Raw genomic sequence first — 24,151 nt, 5'->3', positions numbered from 1 at the left:
TACAGAATGTAAAAAAGAAAATAAGCATTTTCCAAAGCAAACTCTATTAACGAGCAAAATTATTTTTTTTGAGTAATCATATTTCAAGTAACTTGATTAATCATCGTTTTGAGTAATCGAAATCTTGATTACTCGAGTAATTGATTAACCGAATAATTGATTAACCAACTTGCTCGAGTAATCGAATAATCGCACAGCCCTAGTATGTACATATTTCCTGTTAAATGGATTTTCCATTTGTTATGAGTGTATGATGCACTTGCGTATATGTACATATGTATTCACTAAGTATGTGTATTTTGCAGGAAAATATTACATTGCGTAAAATCTGGAATAAGATTTTTTAAATAGTGGAAATTTTCTTTGTAATTACATACATCAGTTAACATTTCAATAAGTCCATTTAAATCTATATACATATATGTATATGAACATACATAGATATACATATATGTATACTACTCAAAGAATCATGTGATTATGATTCAAATGTGCTCATATCCATTCATTTGGAAACTTTGTTTGAATAAATACTTACATATGTAACTACATAATGCTGCCCTCTTAATTTTCTATACACTCCAACTAAACCAACATCCAAATGCATACAATTTATATGCCAGTTAGTTTGTTTTATAACTATGTTTTTGCCTACATACATACATATGTATATATGTATACATACATATGCCGCCCTTTGGAAATTCATTTAACGTCAAGTCAACGTCAAAGGCAAAGGCAAAAGCAAAAACTAGAGAGCATCTATCGCTGGTAGGCTGATTGCAATTAATTATACGCTTTTTAACTTTTCAAAAGTGTTGAATATATTTTATGCAAATTACCTCACTTAATTACGATCAAGTGGTCGTTGGCATTGGTGTATGCTGTTTGCGCAAAGTACAAAGTACGTACTGTACATACAAACTTATATCATACATGTACAAACATACGTATGTATGTGTGTGAATGCAAGTTTTGGTTGTGAGTTATTTTGCAAAGTTGGGCTTGCCTGTAAAATTTTGTGCATACTCGCTTACTTACTTATCTTTAAAATGGGCACTCGCATTATATGTAAATACTTACATAGAACAGAATTTATACTTTTTTCTGATTGTAATTTTACTAATAATTTGCTGTGATGCCAATATTTAAGGCTGCTTGACCAATCGGCTCTGTTGTGTTATCTCTTCATTAGATTTTCTTCTTGGTTTGGTAAAAAATATGCTTAAGCTTTAATTTTTGCTAGGGTTTTAGTAAACAGGGCACTAATTTCTATTTTAAAAATTCTTGATTCTTAAAACTTCTTTATTTTACCTGAAACCAATATGTATGTACTTTCTTCAAAAAAAAAAAACTTAAATATATTTCGCCTTCTTGGAAATTGATTGCTTAACGAAAAAACGGCAAATATATAATTTTTAAACTTAAAAAAAAAAAATTAAAAAAATTTTCCTGGTCATTCTAAAAGTGAGGTTAATTTTTTATCGAATTTTTTTTTTCTTATTAATAGATATAAAATACCGTTACAATCATTTCGATATCTGCTCTAGGAGATATTTGATTTGTTTACAAAAATAGTTCATTTTACACACTGTGCGGCGTATAGGGAGCTCGTCGAGAGAGGCTTTAACGTCTGCAAAGAAATGGTGATACCTAATCTTTGGCGGATTTACCGCTAGGTCTAAAAAAACACAGATAAATATACACTGTTTGGGATTTAGCTTTTCTTTATCGAAAACTTATCCATACAATAAAAAATTAACTCGATTTTCGGAATCACCGAGCAATTATATAGAAGAAATTGGATAGTGGCATCTGGAGAACAAAAACCAAACTAAAATTTGTGATCCAGTGTAATTTGCATGCATTTGGTTCGGCTTTTTCTTGGTTGCTCCGCAAACTAATGAGAAAATCAACTTTTCATGTGTACATTTTACCCATGATGGAGACTTGTTTCTTAAGATATTGGGCTTTGAAGTTGATCAACAGTTTCTACAATTTGGCTCAATAATCCCAGGAAATTCCATACTAACCCAACTTCAATGCCCTATATCTCAAGAAATATCGATTTTATTGATTTGGTGTTTCAAAACTTTTTACATTTTTTTGTAGCTCCTCCTATTTAAGAGAAAGTGGCAAAAAAAACGAGAACTTACGCCTCAATAGACACTTTTGTAGGGTATTCAATAAGGACGAAACCCCATCATTGACCATGATTATATTATAAAACGCCTCTGAGCTGTAGAATTTTGAAAAAAAAAATCAAAGTTTAAGTGTATTTTTAAACGCGAAATCTTTACACGCCTTGGTAGAGCACTTAATAATAATATTAAGTGCTAAAATTTTCAGAGAATTTTTGTTAGGTACTTCCCACAAATTTTCGAAGTGGGATACAAAAAAAAATTGTCACAAAAAAAGCAGCCTAATTTTTATATTGTATATGGAAATCTTAACTTGGTAAAAGTGAATTATTTAAGTCGAATTTCCACAATACCAGGCTGCTGTGAACAACAATGGCAATCACGGCATCCCCAATCGACAACTTATATCAAACCTCATTTAACCAGCGAGTGCGCTACTCATAGCTCTTGGGTTTATTTATAAAAGACATTGGTGACACCAAAGTCGACGTTTCATTTTTAATTGCAATATAAAATGATAATAGAAATTGTTTTCTTATAAACATGACTATATACATGCATACGTTGTTATGCATTTGTATACTTACATACATACCTAAAAATATCCGAATTATTACCTCATTACATTTTTTTCTTCTTTTATTTATTTTTATTTTTTCTGAGCATCGCATTGCGTCGTTGATGAATTTGAATAGCAAACTTCTAGAGTGTGGCATGACAGTGACGTCGAGCAATGCCATTTTTTTTATTTTTAGCAAATATAAGCACACGTGACATAGCAATGTGAGTAGGTATGTGCATACATAAATATACGAAAGTATGTATGTAAGTATGTCTTCCGCAATTTTACCAAGATGCATTGTCATCCCAAACTGGTAAGGCAGAACGCGCAATATACATACGTATTCATATCTACATATCTACATTTGCACATACATGGTTATACCTATGGACAAACCAGCATAAAATATCTAAATGTTGTTATGTGGGAGTTAGGTGTGCACACGTTCGTAAATACATACATACCAGCTTAGCTAGTAATATGATCCCTCAACGAAATTCTGAATAAATATTAATAACAATATAATATAAAATAATATACACCACAGTCATATTTAACCGAGCACTAAGAATTTATAATTAGCGCTGCTTGAGTAGAAAATATTTGAATTTTTGGACCCAAAGCTTTACGCCGTCCCCGAGAAGGTTTTTTTTTTTTTTTTGTTTTTAATGCAAGTTAATATTGGAAGAGACCCAGTAAAGTTTTGAAAAAAAAATGTGGATTAGTCTGTTACTTTTTTGTTATGGAATTTTCCTGTAGGGTTCACACTTAAATACGTGTCCCACATGGACATACATGTAGGTGTGCTTAAATGTATTAAAGCGAAAAAGGCATAATACATGCATATCGCATTTTAGTGCCGCATGTGTAATAATTTCACTTTTCAGTGCTAAAAATATGTATGAAGTTGTGCACATTTATACATACATACATACGTATGTGTACTGTTGTGATATAATTTCGTTCGGTTGCCTCCAAAGTGGGTTACTCTTGATATCGCTAACGCCATGTGAAGGCCAGGCAACATTAATATCTACACACCAAAATATATGTATGTATGCGCATATTTATGTATCTGTTAGAATAATTTATTCATCCTGCCACCTTCATGCGTGCAGATGATCTTGTGCTATTTTCTCGCTACCAGCAGCACATTAGTATGTACGTATACATTTTTGTCAACATACAAACAAAAATTCATATGCATATATACATATGTGCTTGCGGTGATGTATGAAAATCTCTAATGGTTACTGCAATGATTTTGTTTTTTGGTATTTTGTCCACTGTTTTTATTAAAAATATACACCAATTTGCATTCATAGGTATATTTGTGTAGAACATTTTTATTTGGAGTCATGTGATTTTGTTATTTCTAGCATAGTACATAGGTACAATGCATTGTGATTTGAACGAGCTTACATTTATCTGTATGTAAAAACGAGGAAAGAGCATTTTCGTACTTGCATAATAGCTTTTATTATTTATTTATCTCATTGCTTATTTTGATATGAATTTATACCAATCACAGTCACACATTTGAATGTGTGCACAAAATACATATTTCACAAACAAATGCTTTATGTGGTACACATAAGTAAACATGCATATGTATATACATTAGGGCGGGTTGATTTGTGTGGATGAAAAAAAAAATTAAAATTGTATAGCAAAAACTTAATCTACATTAAATTCTAAGAAAATTCTCTGAAGAAACCATGGGTCTAAAATCAAACCCTAATCCGCGCCTCTCGACTTAAAAATTTTTTACTTGGGTGAATATTTTTTTTTAATGAAAAAAAAATTTTGAGTGTAGAAAAAATATAAAGTGCAAGAGAACTACCTTACTAAACAATTTTATTCAGAAAATTCGATTTCTTTTTGGAAAAACCTATTTTTTCTAACATTTATTTTTTTGGCAAAGGCGGCCATATAAATTTTCAAGTCGAGAGGCGCGGATTAGGATTTTATTTTAGATACATGGTTTCTTCAGAGAATTTTCTTAGAATTTAATGTAGTTTACGTTTTTGCTATACGATTTAAAAAAAAAATCAACCCGCCCTAATATACATACATATGTATTAGCGTAATTGTTGTTAGGAATGAAGAAGATGTTTGTTGTTTTAGCTCTGGATGTTGGACAGAAATTATACCACTCGAAGTTTTATTTGTATGCATTTGTGCGCAGTTTAATTTATATTTGTGAATATTTTAAGTATTCAAGTACATAATGGACCAAAAGTTCATAGAGCATGTTTTATCTTAGTGCCATAATAGCTCAAACATGAATCATTTTGGTGTCGCATTATAACTACTTGTTACAACCATTGATTTGATCCGCCTGCATTTCTTTCATTTTACGACACCGTTGTGGAGCGATTTAACCGCGCTGCTGGAAAATATATAACCGTTAAGACCGAAGATTTTTGATGAGCTTAGGTAAAAAAATAGGATGATAACGTTGTCTGCTTGTCGTCAAACCCGAACAGTGGCAGAAAACCTGTTCAACGCTTTAAATTCGCAAATTATCCAGTTATCGATATTTATCGGATTATCGAATCGAAGTTTTCGGAATTTTCAAAATATATCGAGCTATCGAAATTTCGATAAGTTTAAATAATTCGATGTATTACTATAACTCTGGATACTTCTAAAATTTTCGATAACCCGGTTATTTTAATAGCTCCATATTTTTCGAAAGCTGTCGACAACTTTCGACAACTCTTTGCATTCTCCAAAAATTCGATAATCAGGGATAATTTGATCAACTTATTGAAATTTCGATAGCTCGGTACCTATATTTTGAAAATTCCAAATTCGATAGATCAGTAAATATCGTTAACTCGATAATTTGATAGAACTCGATGCATTTTGATAAATGACGTTAACTCTATAAATAATGATAATTCAATAAATATCGATAACTTGATACGTTTCATTAAATTCACAAGTTTCGACAATCCCATAAGTTTTTATAGCTCGAAAGCTATTCACAACTTTCGACAACTTAATTTCTGTTTCTATTAATTTTAAAAACTCAATAAACAGTCATCAATTTGAATAATTCGGTACGTTGCGATAACTAAATAAACACGGATAACTCGATAAATTTCGATATCTTTAAACTTCGATGATGCGATAAATTTCGGCAAATTGATAGCTTTCGATAGCTAAATTTTTTTGGACTGAATTTATTTCGAACCCTATCGGAAAATTTTAATAAATTTTCTTAAGTTTTCACTTACCTTATGTAATTTGTATGTATTTCTCAATGTTTAAATTTTCGGCTTTGTCTTCAAATTTCTCTTCACATTTTTTGTCTTAATCGTGTTTATCATTTAGTTCTTCTTTACCACATCTAACTTTATTACAAAGTCTAATTTCAAATATGTTGCAAAAGAAAGAAACAAAACAACTCAAATTAAATAGGTTGCAACAAAAACTATACACAAATACGGAAAATTTCAAACGACGATTTTTAACCAATTTTGAAACCATAACAACTCTCCTCATCTGCAGAAAAATGCCTTTCGAATGGTGTTCTTGGTCTCAGCAGAATTGCCATATATAGATATCTGTGTCCTGGAATCCCTTGTGATGTACTTGCAAATAAAAATTGTTAGTAGGCGAAAGTTCGCAATCAAAGCTAAATATTCTTAAAATATACACTGCAACTACAAATAAGGACTTACATACTATCGTAATGAGCTAGAATAGGCTAAAAATGATCTCCAAATTGCCGCAAATCAAAATCAAATAAGTGAAGTTACATATTTTACTGCTACATACGACAACTAAAGTGACCCACACTTACATATTTGTTACTCATACGCCATGTACTACGCACTACTAGGAATTTTGAATAGCTTCATAAACTTCAAATACAATGAAGGGTAGTCATAATTTATTTACTTCTAAATATAGTTGAGTCTATTTGTTAACTTATTTATATGTATGAGCTTTTATTATTTAACATATACACATTTAAATGCAAATAAATATGCATATGCATGTAGGTAGAGATGTGTGTACATATGTATGTACCATGTATATGTAGCATATAGCCATATGTGATAAAACCTTACCGTCTGCACAATTTTTTTATTATACATAGTTACGTATTTCTAGGTGGCATCATCTGCCTGAAATTGCTTTCTAAGAAATATGCAAGGAATTTCGAAAGGTCGTATGCATTTTCCTTTCTGACAATATATGTACAAAAAACGAAAAGAAAAACTTTGACTGCCAATAACAGCAGCTATGATGACACACTGTTTTTAGCATTCTTGTTTTGTTTATTCACAACTTCAAGCGGTAATATGCTTGGCTTTTCTTGAGTAGAGTCAGCTGCTCAGTAACTTAATATTTACAGACAGGAAAAATGTATGTAAATACATATGTATATGGGGCGTTCCATACCAAAATCGACGGGGTTCACACTTCATGTGTTTGATTTGTTTTAAACTTTTAGGGTTGATTGACAAACATAAATAATAAATAAATATGAAATTGGAGCTTGATTAATATATTTTTAAAAACTTTAAAGCACAAAAACAAAAAAAAATCGATTTAATAGTTTTCCACTTATCTCAAAAACGGGGCGAGGAAAATATTTGAAAAACAAATCACACATACACACATCAAAATTCTTTATGAAAAGAAATATTTTTTTAATTTTTTTCTTGAAAAATTTTTCACACAAATTTTTGAGTAAAAAAAAAATAGTTTTGAAAATCACAATGGTAGCTCTGAGTATTGCGTAATATTTAAGTATAGTATTACCGGCTGCACTATGGTCACAAAACTGCATACTCAAAAAAATTAAAAAAATTTAAGTTTGTAACGTACTCATTTTACTCAACTTCGGTGTAAGAAAAAATCATAACTCAAATTACCATTGTTTTTTTTTTTTTGAGAAGGCATATTTTCAAAAACCAATTTTTTTATCAAAAAATTTATATGTGAAAAAATTTTCAAGAAAAGAAATTAAAAAAATATTTATTTTCATCGAGAATTTTGATGTGTGTAAGTGTAAATTTTTTTTTAATCTTTTCAAATGGGTATGGAACGCCCCATATACATATGTCTGAAATAAAGTTGCGTTGCGCTACCTTAAACGCATACTCACCTACTACCTCAGTTCCTCAGAATCTATAAGCTGAATCCTGTAAATATGTATGTATGTGTCTGTGTGTGTGCGTTCACGTTGAAGTGAAAATATATATGCACATATGCATGTACGTATATATTTATTCATATTACAGCTGTCATTGTCAGAATTTATGGAAATTGCAAAAATATTTGCAAACAATTTTCTACAAAATAAAAGCACATATTTCATTTCCGACAAACACATTCATGCATATTTATAAACACAAGAGACAAAGCAAGAAAAAAAATAAAACAACACAACAAAACCAACAAGGTGTAAATAAAAACAAATTGAATAAGAAAGCGAATGTAGCTGAGTGTGAGTGTTTGCTGCGAAAACTTTGGCTGCCAAAGTATTGTTTATATCCACGCATATTCGTATTGTAGATATTTGTTCGAACTAATGCTTCCTTAGGAAATCTGCTCGCAATATATTCATACAAGTGCGCATATCCGAATGGAATGGTGTGATGTCAAATCAAAAGAGTTCGCACTTGAATGTGCGCGTTGAAATGGTGGAAATTAAGAGAAGATGGGGTTAGCAACTTTTTGCATCGGTGACATGAATTTGCTTATCACAGGTAACTTAATATTGTACCAGATGTGGTCGCGGAGTAAAGCGCAGGGTAAGCATGTGTGCGTCTATCTGAAGCTAGCTGTGTTGTTTATCTGGCACACGAGCTGACAGCCACTTGGAGTAAGTACTGACTTAGTTTGGCACTATGCGACTTTGAATTATATTATGTTGCCATAGCTACGTACATACATACGTATATGCACATACATTAGGATGGCTCGCAACATATTAAAACAATAAAAATAAATAAATTTATCTGCTCAGAATGTTTTTCGAAAGAAGTTTAGCGCTACCGCGGTCAACAAAATTTTGCGACAGCGCGTTTGAGACCCGACTCTAAAAGGATTTTTTCGCATATATTAAGAATATTTCCTTAAAATTATTAATTTAATATTTGCCATTTTTACTTTTATTATTAGCAAATACCCGGCGTGCTTCTTTGCGCCTTAAAAGTCTTTTTGTGTTGTTTGATACTTGTATTGTAATAGTTCATTTATTTTATCAATTTAATTAAATACAATTTGTCCAACAGGTGGCAACCCTCCTCAAAAATATTTTCCGCAATAAACTTTCTTAAACCTCTTCAGTATGATACCCACCTTTCAGTATTTAATTTATCTTATAAATTATATTAAGTTCAAATTTTCATCTAAGACCTGCTAAAAACGAATGGCCTTAAAGTGAGTCAATGAATTTTATTTAAGGCGTTTTATTTTTGCAAAAAAAACCCCATTTAACTTGGAAATTTTATCAAATTTTTACTTTTTCTAGAAGTGGGGATGTCTAATGTTCACAAACACATGCATACATACATATACACATACATACGTGTGAGTGAAAGTAAGGAATGCATGCACGAATTTTTGTGTAACTATTTTACACAAAACTTTTCTTTGAAGAATTTCAGTAAACAAATAACTTAAAATGAATTTCCTTTGATTTTTGTTTGCTATACTCGGAGATGACATCTCTTAAAAATGTTTAATCAAAATTTATATTAGGTACATATATATGTATATGAGCTGTTTATTTTAAAAGTGGCATAAGTCATATGTATAGAGGAGAATATGCACCGCGACCTTGGATTCATTGTGTGAACTAGGTTTTAGGGAGTTGGTGTGGACTCGCAGCCTGCTGCAATGACCCATCAGTATATCTGTGACGTATCCAAAGCTTGTCTCTGAGAATGTCATTAGCCTCCTAAATTTCTTGGAGTTGCATCGTCCTATAAGTAGCCGATCTGAGTTTTGCTAGTGGAATCTTCTAAGCAGTCACTCCTCCGCTCTTAAGCGGGACCGAAACGTATTTTCTAGAAATGGTTGGTTCTGTGCCACTTTGTTGTCTCGTTCAATTTTAGTAAGTTTTCGAACAACATTTTAAACATAAAGGCGAACAAATTTTCAATACCGTATTTCTTTAAAATTTCTATAAAAGTTTCAAATTTTAATATAAAATGCCTATTTCTTGCAAAAACTGTCACTCATTCCACAACTTTTATGCGTAATTTCGTAATGGAATAGCAATGGGATAATTTTTTTTTTGTTTAGATTTTTTTAATTATTGAAAAACTAGCAAATTTTGTCCTGCTAAACGCCAAAAACTCTGACTGAGTCAAATAAATGCGTTTATCAAAAAGTTAAAAATATTAAATTATAGAACAAAAAATTGTCTGCAATATTGCAGTGGGAAGTATTACACCGGATAATCAATTGTTATTTTCCTCCTTGATGTTTGATTAAATTTTTGATTACTTGTGCATGCCGTATGAATAACATTATTTCCTGCTCATGTTTCATAAAAAAATATAATTGAATTTAACAATCTATTACGCGAAAATTATAAATTGTTTCGAAAAAATGTTTTGAAAATTAAAAATTTTAGAACTGAAATGGTTCGAGTCGGCACAATTTTCGTAAAGTTATGGTAATTTAAAAATTGGGAAAATTTTTTTCAAATTTCAATATTTCAAAAACAGTTGTACAAAAACATTAAAAAAGCCCTATCTCAATTGGTACAACAACATAACAAATTATGAAAAATCACTAAAGTCAAATAGTGTCCGAATTAGTCTGGAATGCCACATATATGTAGATATTCCGAATATAATTAAAATAGAACCAGCAATGCCAATTAAAAAATATCTGATTACATAAATATGCCTATCGATTTTAGCCTGACCCTAGCGACGTTGTCAAGAAGAATGGCAGGAGGGGCATTACGAACACACGCAAGCCGAAACTTCATACATGAAAATTTAGACGGTCATTTATACTCGCCAAAAATCAAAACAAAGCCAAAATTAGGTTAATGCTGTCATTCGTCTTTTTCTAAATTTTCAACATAAAAGCTGAATTTTACACACCGCAAATGTCAGCGTGATAAATAACAACAAATTTTGAAATATCTAATACAAAATGAATTAGTAGTATTAAATGTTTATTTTTCATTTATAAATGTACGTTTGCGTGTATGTTTGTACATAAAACCTCATTGAATTCAATTGAAATGAACTGAATTGCATGACAGCTCGGCGATTTATTACAAATTGCCTGCCATAACTAACTACCATGGCTGGCTATGTGCTTGGTCGCAAGCTTTGACGTCTAACTGTCACCGAAGGCAACAAATTGTGTGTGTGTACAGATGAATGTGTGTGTGTGTGTGTGTGTGTGTGAAGCGTGCGTTGCTAGCTGACAAAACAAAATCCCATAGCGACTCGTATTTTGTTAGTTTAACGCAACTCTCATACAATATTCATAAATTGCCAAAGCAAAAAACGAGCAAAAACAAAATGGCAAAAAAATAAAAATAAATAAAATAATCGTAGCAGCTAAAAAGCAACAAAATACCAGTTATGTAGCATAAATTTGTGTGCAGGCGTGTGTGCGTGCGTGCGTGCGTGCGTACGTGTGCATGCATACTCTTCGACTGCTGACTGTGTCATCATGATTGATGATGAAGCTCACGCTTGGCTTTATTTTATATGCAGGCAGCTCAAGCAGAGTTCCCGACCAGCCATCAGCGACATCATCATCGTCATCATCGCACAGCAAACAGTGGCAGCAGCGAAACTGTACGTACACACAAGTAAATACATATGCTTTGGCATACCACATGAATTGAACGGCGCGGCAAAAGCACAAATAACAACAACAACAACTACAACTACACCAACAGCAGTCATAACAAGATGATGAACTGTGCTGCGCCACAGCTTTGACGCGTCAAAAGCTTCACTCACAGCCACAGCAACAGCAACAGCAACAGCTGTGTGATGTTGCAACTGCTGCCGTTGCTGTTATTGGTGAAGCGTTTGCTCGTATCTACTTCACTGTGGTTGATGTTGCTGATATGTTGTTGCTCTTTGTCATAGTATGTCTTTTTTTTGTTTTCTGTTTGTGTATGTGCTTTGTTTTGGCTGCTGACAGTAACTGTTGGCAAAATCCGTCCGCCTGACAACATTCAAGGCAAATCCTCTGAATGGCAGTCTATGTATTAATATCTACATACATATGTACGAGCATTAGTTCGTTCCTCTGTCTATCCCTTTATCTATTTCGACTCACTGTCTCCTGTCTAGTATCAGTCAGTAAGTCTGTCCGTTCATGTGTGGCTGTGTCTGTTCGCACTCTAAGGTTTGCCACAGCGGAAGTGTCACCATTTGTCAAATGACAAAAATTGAAAACAATTTCCATGCAGATTACTCATACGCCATGGAGCAGCCATACTAAACTGCAGACAAACACACTTTTGTACATATGTATTAATTTCGGTATGTTAGGTATATTCGGTGCATACATTTAGGCACACACACTTGACGCACAGAAAATATTTATGGCCAACAGGATATGCGTGCCTGTCAGCAAAATGCTTACACATACGGTTACATATGTTCATGTGCTTTGTATTTTGGCAACTTTTGATCGCACGCACGAATACACATGCGTACGTACATATATGCTAAGGATTTGTTTATACGCTTAGGCAATGTACTGTACTGCTTGTGCTTTTTGGCAGATTTTCGTTGTATATCAACGGCATTAGGTCGTCAGATCGGAAGTCACTTTTATAAATAAAGCAATTTTCTCTTCAAGTTTCAATAAACGAAATCAAAGCAATCAACAATTTCGTGTTTATCCTTGGTAAAGACCATGATGGAATGATAAACTGTTAAAGCTCAAGTACAAATATGTTCCCTTTTTTGGGCACACACAAGCTAGTTAAAGCGTTTTTCAAGTTTGCTTTGCATTGAGTATTTAGTTTAAATTTTAGTAAATTTCGGTAGCTTGTTAAGACGATGCAATAAAGAAATTTATAGAAGTCATTTTAAAGCAAGACGTAGCCACGAATAAATTCTCGGAAATAAAGAAATATCCAACGACCAGCATTTTAGAGTGAAGGTGCAACCTAAATACCTTTTTCTTAGTAATTTTTCTTTTGTAATCGACTAGTTGTTTAAACATTTCGATATTTAGGCACCCTTCATTGCTTCTCTCAGCAATGTGTTGACCGAAAAGTTTGTGAGTAAGATTATTTGGGAATTGAGTGTGTAAAAACGCTGAGAAAACTAGATCAGGATACAAGTCCGCCAAAGTCCCTACCAGCAATAGGAGATTAGGTCTATAAAAAAATCTGCCTAAATTTGTTTTGCGTTGTGCTTCGTTTGAAGGGCGATAGGCGATATACATACATATTTTGTATTTTAGTTAACTCTGAGTATTTGATTGTTCTGAGTATTGTTGTTCTTTGCTTCGAGGAATACACTTTTTATTCCTAGCCTTCTGAGAATGACTAACTTTGATTAAAATATACGTTTTTTTTTCATGTGCATTATTCCTCATAAACTAATTTATACAGCGACCAACCATTATTTTGCAAAGTGCTTAACATTATAGTTTTAACATAGAGTTTGTATCCTGGACTTCCAAGAATACCTTGTAAAAATATAGTTGTCTTTCATTCTTATTGAAATAAATGCTGGAAACTAACTTCCAAAGATGAATTCATAAATAGTTTACTATATTTTTTTCAAAAGAAAAGCCGTACATTCATATGTAAATATGTATGCTAGCGAAGCATAAGCACATTGTATTTATCATAAACATACACACATATTTATATATGTAGTTCATGTAGTTTGGAAACTATTAAAGAACCCAGTCGGCAAAATTAGTAGCGCTTTTATATACTTAAAAGCGCTCAATATGGGCTTTTTCAATAAGGCCGTCTTTTTGCAGCCGTAAATATTAGAAGATTTACCGATAGCATTGAACACTCGAAAGCAGATGTGAAGGGGTGGTTTACAAAGCAGCGAATAGATCGCTGTAGATGTGTCAGTAAACATATGGCGCAAAGTTAAATTTGAGCGCTATTTCAAGTATTTCAATAGCTGGGAATAGCTTCGCTCAGCTCGGCTCTACTTTATGTGTGAACGTACCCTAAGGGAAGCTTAAACCTAAGGACTTTGTAACTCTGGCCATTCCATACAAACTAGAAAGTTGTAAGGAGTCGAGCAAGGAAGGAAGAATATGAAGGCAGCCTCTTGTCCATAATTTTCCCAACTGGGAATGTTGACGTACTACACATACTTACATATACATATGTACATACATACATATGTACTTGTTTATGCGCACATTCCTCTTATATTGTGTGGCATTATTTTATGGAAAAGTTTGATCGAAATCATTGAAGAAAGACAAATTGCTTTTCGCTGCAGTTATGTATATCAAAATGGGAGAACACAAACAAATCAAGCACCCACACAGCAAACACCCACATACTCACCCTGCAAAAAATTGCGCGAGTAATCTCTAAAGAGAGTATTCCGAGATTACTATCAATCGGGTACAATTGGGCATTAATTAGTCGCAACTAGTCCCATACGGGTAATAATGGAGGTCAATTAGTCTCGACTCATCCCTTATGGGTATAATTGGAGAGCAATTAGTCCCCAACTCATCTCTAACGGGTACTATCAACGCTTTAATGATATGTACGCACTTAGTCAATGAAATTTCATGTGCGGCGTTGGCACGCAGAGAGAGTATTCGCCTAACAAAACTGAGCACCCCGGTTCGAATCTCGGCTGGCGCAAATTTTTATTTTTATTTTTTAAAAGTGACTAGTTGCTTTTTATACCCATTCGGGTATAAAGGTGAACAATTAGTCTCTTCATAGGACATGCTCGAACAAAAGCGAACAGTTCATTCCATATAAAGAGATCAAAAGTGGTATTAGTCGCATGCTCCTTTGCGATTGCTCCCGGAGTCATCCCGGATTAGTCCCATTTTTTGCAGGGCATCTTATGGTGACACAGCTTGCAAGATATATAAAAGTATAGATGCTTGTTTAGAAACATAGAAAACTATTTAAAAAAGATGTATGTATAAGGTTAAATACCCGCGTATCTATATATGTACATTAGGGAGCATCACTCTTCAAAAAAAAAAAATCTCTGTTTTTACATTTGTATTATAAAATGTAAAATATTTTAAGACGTCCGCAAAAATATCTTGGATTTGCGCGAGCTGACCCGATTTTAAAATGCCTCCAAAATTTAATTATTTTGATTTTGTTGACAAAATTTTTACACAGAATTTGTATGCACACCTCTTCAGCTTAAACGCTTCTATAAATTGAGCTCATGTATATTATTTAAATATTTAAAAACTAATCTTATTTATAAGAAAACAAATCTTATTTATAAAAAAAAATGTTGAGTTGTTTTCAAATCAGTCCAGATCCGGTAAGCCTAAACATTTTTTCCAAAATATTTCGGCAGAAATCTTAAAATATAGTAGATTTTATAATTTCGGTGGAATAATCAAAACGATTTTTGGTGAGGCACCCTAATATTTATATTTACATAATATGCACAGTTGTGTGCATATGTTTTGTTGTCTACTGTCTTCATTCAGTTTCTTTCACAAAGTCGGAATAACAGAACACGAATAAATTTTTCCTTTGGAGTTGGAAATTTTATGAGACTAACTTTTGAATATATTTCCATATGTAAATACATACATATATAGGTACATACATACATAATTGTATACTCAAAAGCTGTTTATGTTTGTTTATATATATATTAGTGTATATAGTATGCAAGTTGATGGAAATCAATCAATTACATTTGCGTATGTGTATGCGAATGTATTCGGATGAAGTCTCATCCGTGAAAGTAAATAGTTCTCATTTCTTCCATCTGGTAATTATTTTTAAATTAATTTAAAAATGTTACAAAAGGCCAGAAAAATACAGTTCTAGATTCTGCAATAAACTTTTGTAGTAATTGCGTATTCATGTTGTCAAAAGAAAATATTTTTCTTGTAAATCTGTGTATATTAGGGTGCCTCACCAAAAAAAAAATCGCGGCTATTCCACTGGAATTACAAAATTTATTATATTTTAACTAACTATTTGGGAAAAATATTAAGATTAACGTGAGCGAGGCCGATTTGAAAATACTTTAAAAAATCTGGCCATTTTGAATAACCTGTTATAATTTTAGCAAACTTATGCAGACATTCAATCATCTGCAATGATTTTTTCGAAAACTCGATTTTTTGAAGTAGTTTCAAATTCGTGCGGCTACGTAAATCTTAATATTTTGCCGAGAGATATTTTGGCGGAAATTTTAAAATATAATAAATTGTCTTATTCCGATAGAAAACCCGCACCGTTTTTTTTATATACATATATGGTGATACACCCTAATATGTATGTACAAAAAACTTTGAAATTTAAAGACTTTAGGGCAAGATTTTGCACAAGTTGTCTGAACCAGATTAGTTATATTAATTATTTTAATAAGGTACTTACTCAAATCGATGAATGCCTAAAACGCTCAATGCAACAGCTCAATAAAAAGAGTGCTGGACATATCAGCTTACATCCCTGGAGTCTGCTCAATGTAAGGGCGTTTACAGCAAATCATATATGGTAGCTGAGGTTAATCATTGGCCTAAACCAACCCGAGTTATTATTAAATATCATATTTATTTAAATAAATTATAATCCTGTTCTTCTGTTCAAAATTTCGTTCAGTATAAATTAAGTTTTATGTAAAAGCTCTAAACCAAAGTGATTAGGACGGCATCAATCTTAGGCCATTTAGATTTGCTTCCTTCTGCTGTTTTATGTACACAGTTTTCGTGTGTAAGGCAAATAATATGGCAAGGATACAAAAAAAAAAATCCAATCGAACAGAGTATGTGCGCCAAAATCCAACCAAACTTTTGCATGCATATATGCTTTTAAAATTCGTATTTACTACATATTATTTGTGTTCATACATGTCTGTATATGGACATACACATAAATGAATTGTCTCTTTTCAATATTCTTTTGTTGTCTTGCTGTCTGACTTTAATCTATTATTTAAGTATATGGTACTTCCAACTGGAAATTTCGCTTTCATATTTGCTCTGTGGCTGTAAGCCTCAATTTCTCTATTGTCTTTTGATGCTTAAGCACTGAAGCTGCCATTTATTATTATTATAAGAAATTCTTAGAAATAAAATTTTCTCTGTTTTATATTTCACATATGCTTAAAACTTGTTTTCTTTCTTTGTGACTTACTTACTACACTTACTACGAACACAACGGCATCGTTGAGTGGCGAAAAAACAACTACTATTCACTGTAGGTATAAATAATAAAACAATTTATTCATATTTTCTCAGAAACATTTCACATTTTTCAAGCAGCAATATGATGGATCAGAATTTTAGCCTTATGCAGAGTATACAGTAAACCAGCCATTGACAATATGCTTATTTGAAAATTAATACATACATGAAATATTGTGTATGTATAGGATTTTGTAGTCATTAACCCATAGGCAACGACTGGTGCAAAAGTACCCACAAATGTTTGTTGATATATTTGAAATGCAAATCTAAACAGCAAACAAAAAAATAATAAAACAAAAATATTGTTAATTACTACAAGAGAGGTGGGCGTGGTTATCGACAGTTTTCGCCAAAATTTAGTTCGGTACTTCGGTACCGAATTTCGTTTAAATATCTAAATTTTTTAGCATGTTTACAGACTGAGAAGGCTAAACCAATTCATCTCGTCATTCTGAATATTTTGATAATGTATGTATGTATTTTATACGGTTGACGCACGGGCTCGCTTATCTGCATAAACCGTCTTTATGTGCATTAACTCATGCATTATCCTCTTTCAAATGTGAATAAACGGCTGAATAAATGCATTAAAATCTCACGTATTTGTTCGGGCATCGAGATATAGGTAATTTTGTTTACATATTTTTTCATAGAAGCTATGAAGGTCTCCCCTATAAGAGTGATATGTTTGAAAATTAGGTAGTTCTACCTTTAAATTAAGTAATACTTGTTTCGTCCCCTAATCGATGGGACCACTTTCCAAAGTCAGCCTACCATTATTCACTCAAAGTTGTGTGTCGGAACACGGTATGACTTATATAGGAACTGCATCCCGTCTTAATCGCTTAGGCTTCACGCCTGCTTTGCTTGGAATTTTGTTTTTCTCTTTATTTTATTTTCTGTGACTTGAAAATATTTTTCACTATAAGAAAGTACTAAAATTCGATTACATTTGGGTTAACGAAAACGAGAACTGTGAAAAAATATTAACCAAATTATTGAATAAGCATATTTAAATTTTTTATTTTGTCTTATCTGGATTTTTTATATCCAAAACTGAAGTATTGTATTCGAGAGTTAATGGAAAAATATTTATAACTTTTCAATAGCAAAAGTAACAGCACGAGAGCATTACTAAATGATGAAATATGCTCGCAAGATAAGTTTCTAAAAAAAGGAAATAACGACAGTAAAAAAAAGAATCTTAAAAATTTTTCAATTCGTTTCTGTATCAGGCATATGTTTTCTTACTCTGGATTGTGGGACTCTCCAAGTTCGTAGCTAACAAGGGGATTGAAAAGAAATGCTAATTATTTTCGAATATTAAGTAAAAATGATTTATTTAAATTTTGTTGCACAAAATTTCACCTTATATACATAGTTAATTATGATCGAAAAAAAGATTGTTTGCGAAGAGCAAAATATGGTTTTATTATTCCGTCAGCAAATGAAATAAACTGTTCTCACAAAATCATTTTTTTTTTTTTGCGAAATTCCTTGAAGTCATCTCCACTACAAACTTCTTATGTAAAACTTCAACTGTATTCGTTAGCTACATATGTTGACTTTCTTTTTTGGTACATAATACTGTGATATTTTAACACTAAACAAATATTTAACAACCAATTTCCATCTTCCACTACTCAAACATAATTGAAATTCCATTTTGAGTACAACTTTCTTATTGACTAGAATTCTACTTAAATACACCAGAGGAGCGCTAAAAACTCCAATAAATTACAGCAACCAAACATTCCATTGTCCAGTTGGGCAATGCCAACTTTTGGAAAGAAAAGTCACCAAAAAGTAGCCATTATTATTAGAGCATTATTCAATTGAAGCGCACTTAGGCGAACACAGAAATTGCAGAAAAATTAACCATAACTACAATGAGTGAATAAGTGGTATGCAGTCAAAAGTTAGTAGATATTGGTTTTCAAAAAGGCAGCTGTTTGTTATTTATTGTCGACGACAATCGAAATGCGCACCAACAACTATTTAGCAACACAATTTATGGAATGCAAAAGCAAAGTGTGATTGTAGAGTGGACGTTTTGTAAAAAAAAAAAATATTTTATAACTTTTTATTTTATACCCAGCGAGCGCAGGCTCTAAGTACTTATTATATGTTATTTTACTATGCTTCCAAAGCATTTTTAGGCCCATTTTCTACATACTTATTCGTTTGGTGCCTACTTGTGTCCGAAGAAATACTGATTTAGCTGCAGGGAAGACTCTCAGTTCGATTAAGAGGCTTCTGACGGACGCATATGGCAATGATATCGTAGAGCTTAGCACCAAAGGTCTCAGAGTTTGTTTGTAATTGGCTCGAATAATTGGCGGAGCTTTGTATTGGAATGTACCTAAAATTATGTATTTGTACCTTCTCCATTTCAAGCTTATCTACTTATAATGAAAGAAAATAAATAATTAAAGAACCTTCCACGTTTCACAACTTCATGCGTTGTCATATATTTTCTCAATCTAAGATTGGTACTTAGCGAAAATATGGCACAAATTTGAAGGTCAAACAAGATAACAGCTCAGAGGTAATGTTGAAAATGTCCCACCACGCTGGCGCTGATGATAATGTCGGCTGATGAGATGGCCAGGTACGAATCAGCGATGCCAATAGAAGTAGTGGATAGCTCTTTACTACCACCGTTTAGCGAGCTCGTTAGAAAAAATGATGAATACACCGTGGCCGCGACTATTAACTTGTGGAACAAACGGGAAGACTGTGAGATCACAAGATTATTATGGGCGCGACTTAGGAAGAAAAAAACTTACTGAAACTCAATAGCTCTGCAGTAAGTGTGCCTACCGGCGTCATCACAGGACACTGCGCTATAGCAGCAATGCTTAAACGAAGGCGAATGGAAACAATTACTATCTGCAAAAGCTGACGTTATGAGGATGAGGAAGCTTCAATTGACCACTTTCTGTGTCGATGTCCAGGTGTACAGTCGAAGTGCCTCAAGCAGATGGGTGCACGCTTATTCAACAGTCTGGGCGAGATAGCGGAGGTGGAACTGTTGGATCTACTCAGCTTCATTAGCTTCAGTAGAATAATGACTTGAAATTACTTAGATATTATCTCGGCTATGGGTACTTGTCTCATTCTGACACTCGCTAAAGAGGGCACTCACAATGAACCTAAGAGGTAATGTTTCTCAATCCCACAGCCAGTTATAAATATATTTCCCTTAGGGTGCCAGTTTCACAAATTCAGTTAAAATTCTTAACTGGTTGAAATTGTTTTCAGACCTTCCATATATATATGCCTCATTTTATCAATTAGTATTAGATGTACATACATACATAAATATTAAAAAAATATTCACATACTCCTTTTCTGTATGTCAACCAAAATTAAATGTTTATACTATGCGAGGAACAATCCTATATCTGCCCACAAAGTCATCGTCTGTTCGTTCATTACCTTTGAAATTAAAGACCGCATGGGTTTTTCCAATAAGCAACCCTCAATGCCACCCAGTCGTGATTTGTGGTGGACATAGCCACAGTCCGATTATTAGGCAATTCAATATCACTAGGATTTCAGAGATCCTGTTCATCCTAAAACTTGTATGAACTCCAGTCTCTTTAGTTACGTTCATTTACGTAATATATCGCTCAAAGTTTTTCAATAATTCGGCGTAAATTTTGAAGCATGTTTCTTAAGAGAAAGTCCCAATATTTGTAGGATGTGTATTGGAGTTACGACAACAGCTGATATAACAGAAATTTGAAACTATAAAAACACGTTCAATTAAAAATTACGGAATCTTACTCCCCTTACGATATAATGCTTTTGAAAAAATTCATATAATCAATATGAGATTTCTTCAAAGCTTAGCAACCAGAATTTTTTCTACATACATACTTATTTCGAAATAAATCTTAATCATATCTCCATAGAAGAAAGGGAACGAAATCGTCTCTTCCACACATTTCTTGTGAAGATAACGAAACTTGTTTTATTTTTGATTTGCAGAAAGCCAACTCTTGCCTTACAAATTCTAAATCATATGCATATGCTGAGCAGAGTCGCAAGTGGACGAACTATGTATCTTTACAGTGCCTAAAAATCGTAAAAAATTCAAATAGTCATGAAAAAACTTGCAAAAAAACTCAAATGATTCCTAAAAGGTGTGGAAAGATTCCAAGAGCCTTTAAAGAAACTCCGATGAAAAAAAAAATTGCTTCAAGTTTCGACAAAATCTGACTAATAAAATGAATAAATCTGCTCTAAGGACTCTTATCAAAGTTATCACAGTTGCTGTTGACGCTTTAATCTAATGGTAACACATATCCTATGCCCAATTCATAGAAACCATAAAGCATTTTAAGTTTCCGAAAATTAAAGGTATACTCAACATGTATTTTTGGGATTTTCGTGGCCACTTCTAAAACTTTTTTTTTACTTTGTCTTCTTTTAAGTAGTTTGCCTTATTAAGATACCTATGCCTATAAGTGCATTGGGTACATGCACCAAGTGTGATTCTGCTCCGAGGTATCCATCTATCTTTTGTTTGATTTTTACTTTAATTTCTTATATTGCCTTTGTTGTTGCATTTCTGCTCGCTGTTGCAATAATTTATGAGTGTCATAAATCTATGCAAAAGGAAACAATTTTAAGCAATTTAAAGAGAATACAAACGTTGACTACAAGGCAAACAATGGTCGAAAGTAAGACGAAGAGGCTGGCAGAAATATATATCGTATATACTAACTATGTATATGCACATCTGTATGCACATTAAAAAGAATCATAGAAAATAGAACAAAGTGTTGCAGATAACAGCAAAGCAAAATCAGCAATTGTTGTGTCCTTTTCATGCCATAGAGGCCTCCACACAACGCCGTACGGTCCACACTCGCACAGCGGGTAGTTAGTCTACATAAAATAAATAAAAGTTATGGTGCAAATAAATGAAATTGCAAGCTTTATTCGGGCTCTTTGGTGTTGTGATTGAGGTCCGCAACGCGTTGAAGTGAGCGGAATGAATGGCAATGGTAAACTTGGTGGTGTGCGTCGGCCGGCTCGTCGAATGCTCTGTGGGCGCTCGTAAGTCAAGTGGCATGTGCTGAAAGTTGGTGTTGTCTGTATATATGTATGTGTGTATATGGCGAAATATATAAAGTATGTTTGTACATATGTATGCATCTGATTTAAATGGAAGCGCAAAATAGTTTTAGCAATCAATGTTTAGAACTGCGTGCACTGCTTTGGCTTGTTGCCGCTTTTGATTGCTCTTCTACTTTCTTTATTTGCTAAACAAACTTTTGCGTAAGTAAGTGAAATTATAGCCACAATAAGGAAAATAATTTGAAGACTCATAAACACGATTTTTTTTATAACAAATGCAAATACCTCAACATTTGAATTAATACCTTTTTATTTATATTTTCTTCCATTTACAGATAAACTTTGAAAGCTTGAACGTGTTTTGCATTCAAATGTGCTATTAACTCAATACAAGCGTGCAAACAGTTACTAGGTCTAAGAAAGCAATCAATCAACTATTCAACCAACCCACCAAATTTCCCACTTACAACAACAACCACAACAACAACAACAACAACAATATCAACTAGGACTCATTTCACGCCACTTTCTGCTCAAATCAACGAATCAGCACACCATCATCTGCCAAACAAGTCCTTCAAGCGCAAGTGGTGTTCAATCTCAAAATGTGGCCGTCTCACTGTCAACGGCGGCTTATGCTGCTTGCCATCATGTTCGCCTGCCTTGCCTGCCTCATTGCGCCGGTAGCGTCACGTTCGCGTGACAAAGAGGGCCGTCGACGTAGCGATCGCCTCTTAGCTGCCTCTTCCACCTCCGCGTCCACCTACTACAACAGCAATTATGCGGGCGTTGCCTCCGCTGCCACCAGCTCATATACGGGCCCCATGGATGCGACCGGCTTTTGTGTGCGTCGCCGTGACATGAAATTGATGTGCTATTGCACACCTGATGAGAATCATGTGCCCGTACAAAAGGCAGAGTGTTGGGTGTTCTCCGATATTTTGCTGCAGAATGATACCACTTGGTCGCGTTTCTTTCAGCAGAAGCGCTTGCGTGAATTGAAATTTGTTATACAAAATCATGGCCGACTTGATTATATACCCACAATGGTATTTGAGTCGTTAAAGAATTTGTCCAGCATAATTATTGAGTATTCGCAAGTGGATGTGGTGAAGAGTAATGCATTTGCTAATCTACCCTACCTGGAGCGTATCATATTGACGAATAATCATATTGTGGCATTGGCTCAAGATGCCTTCGCCAATCATATACGCTTGCGTGAATTGAATTTGGAACACAATCAAATCTATGAAATCGATCGTCATGCTTTCCACAATTTGCCACAATGTGAACGTCTATTCCTGAACAACAACAATATCTCTAGCTTGCATGACAGCCTCTTTGTGGAGATGCCACATTTGATATACTTGAATTTGGCTTACAATCAAATTTCCGTGTTGACCAGTGATATCTTTAAGGGACTGGGTAACCTGAATGTGCTGAAGTTGTCGCATAATAATATCAACTTCATTGGCGATACTGTATTTGCGGAGTTGTGGATTTTGTCGGAGTTGGAATTGGACGACAATCGAATTGAGGTGAGTTGTGAAAGTAGTTAGTTAAAAAAATATTGAGTCCTGCAGGTGGAGCGAAACAGATGAAGTGCAGAAGCGTCGGATGAATAACTTTATGTATCAGATTTTGATGAAATTTTAGCAAAATTATTTTACAATTTTAAAATTTCAAGATTACATTTCTCGACGGAAAAGTAAGATATTCGAGCTAATTTGACGGTGTGCTTTTTTAACACTTCATGCCAACTGTCAAGGCCCTTATAAGGGGAGGTAGGATTCTATATTGTAGGTTGCACTTGCTGACTACTCTGTTCGTCTATATACTCGCTACATCAGTGTGGTGTAACCCTGCATCACAGCATTTGACCTATAACCGTCACCAATTGAAAGTCGTTCCATCAGAGCTATCATAACTAATGAGAGCCTGATCACGTGCGTTCGATATCTAAAAAAAATGATTAGGATAAATTCCTTGGGGG

At 33.5% G+C, this 24,151-nt stretch overlaps 1 protein-coding gene across 3 annotated transcripts in view; it reads left to right on the top strand.

Moving 5' to 3' along the window:
* The window catches only part of Con (leucine rich repeat protein connectin), a 115,447-nt gene that overhangs the window by 43,321 nt on the left and 47,975 nt on the right, over positions 1-24,151 (top strand). For all 3 annotated transcript variants that reach the window (XM_017617585.1, XM_017617584.1, XM_017617586.1), the window contains exon 3: positions 22,494-23,696. In XM_017617585.1, coding sequence (XP_017473074.1) covers positions 22,764-23,696 — 933 coding nt within the window. In that variant the 5' untranslated portion in view covers positions 22,494-22,763. The remainder of the gene's footprint in view (positions 1-22,493; positions 23,697-24,151) is intronic.

This window comes from Rhagoletis zephyria, unplaced genomic scaffold (assembly GCF_001687245.7).
Source record: "Rhagoletis zephyria isolate East Lansing unplaced genomic scaffold, Rhagoletis_zephyria_1.1 Rzeph_scaffold_01445, whole genome shotgun sequence".
NCBI lineage: Eukaryota > Metazoa > Arthropoda > Insecta > Diptera > Tephritidae > Rhagoletis > Rhagoletis zephyria.
Note: the sequence above shows the minus strand (reverse complement) of the source record. Positions and strands in the feature narration are given on the sequence as shown.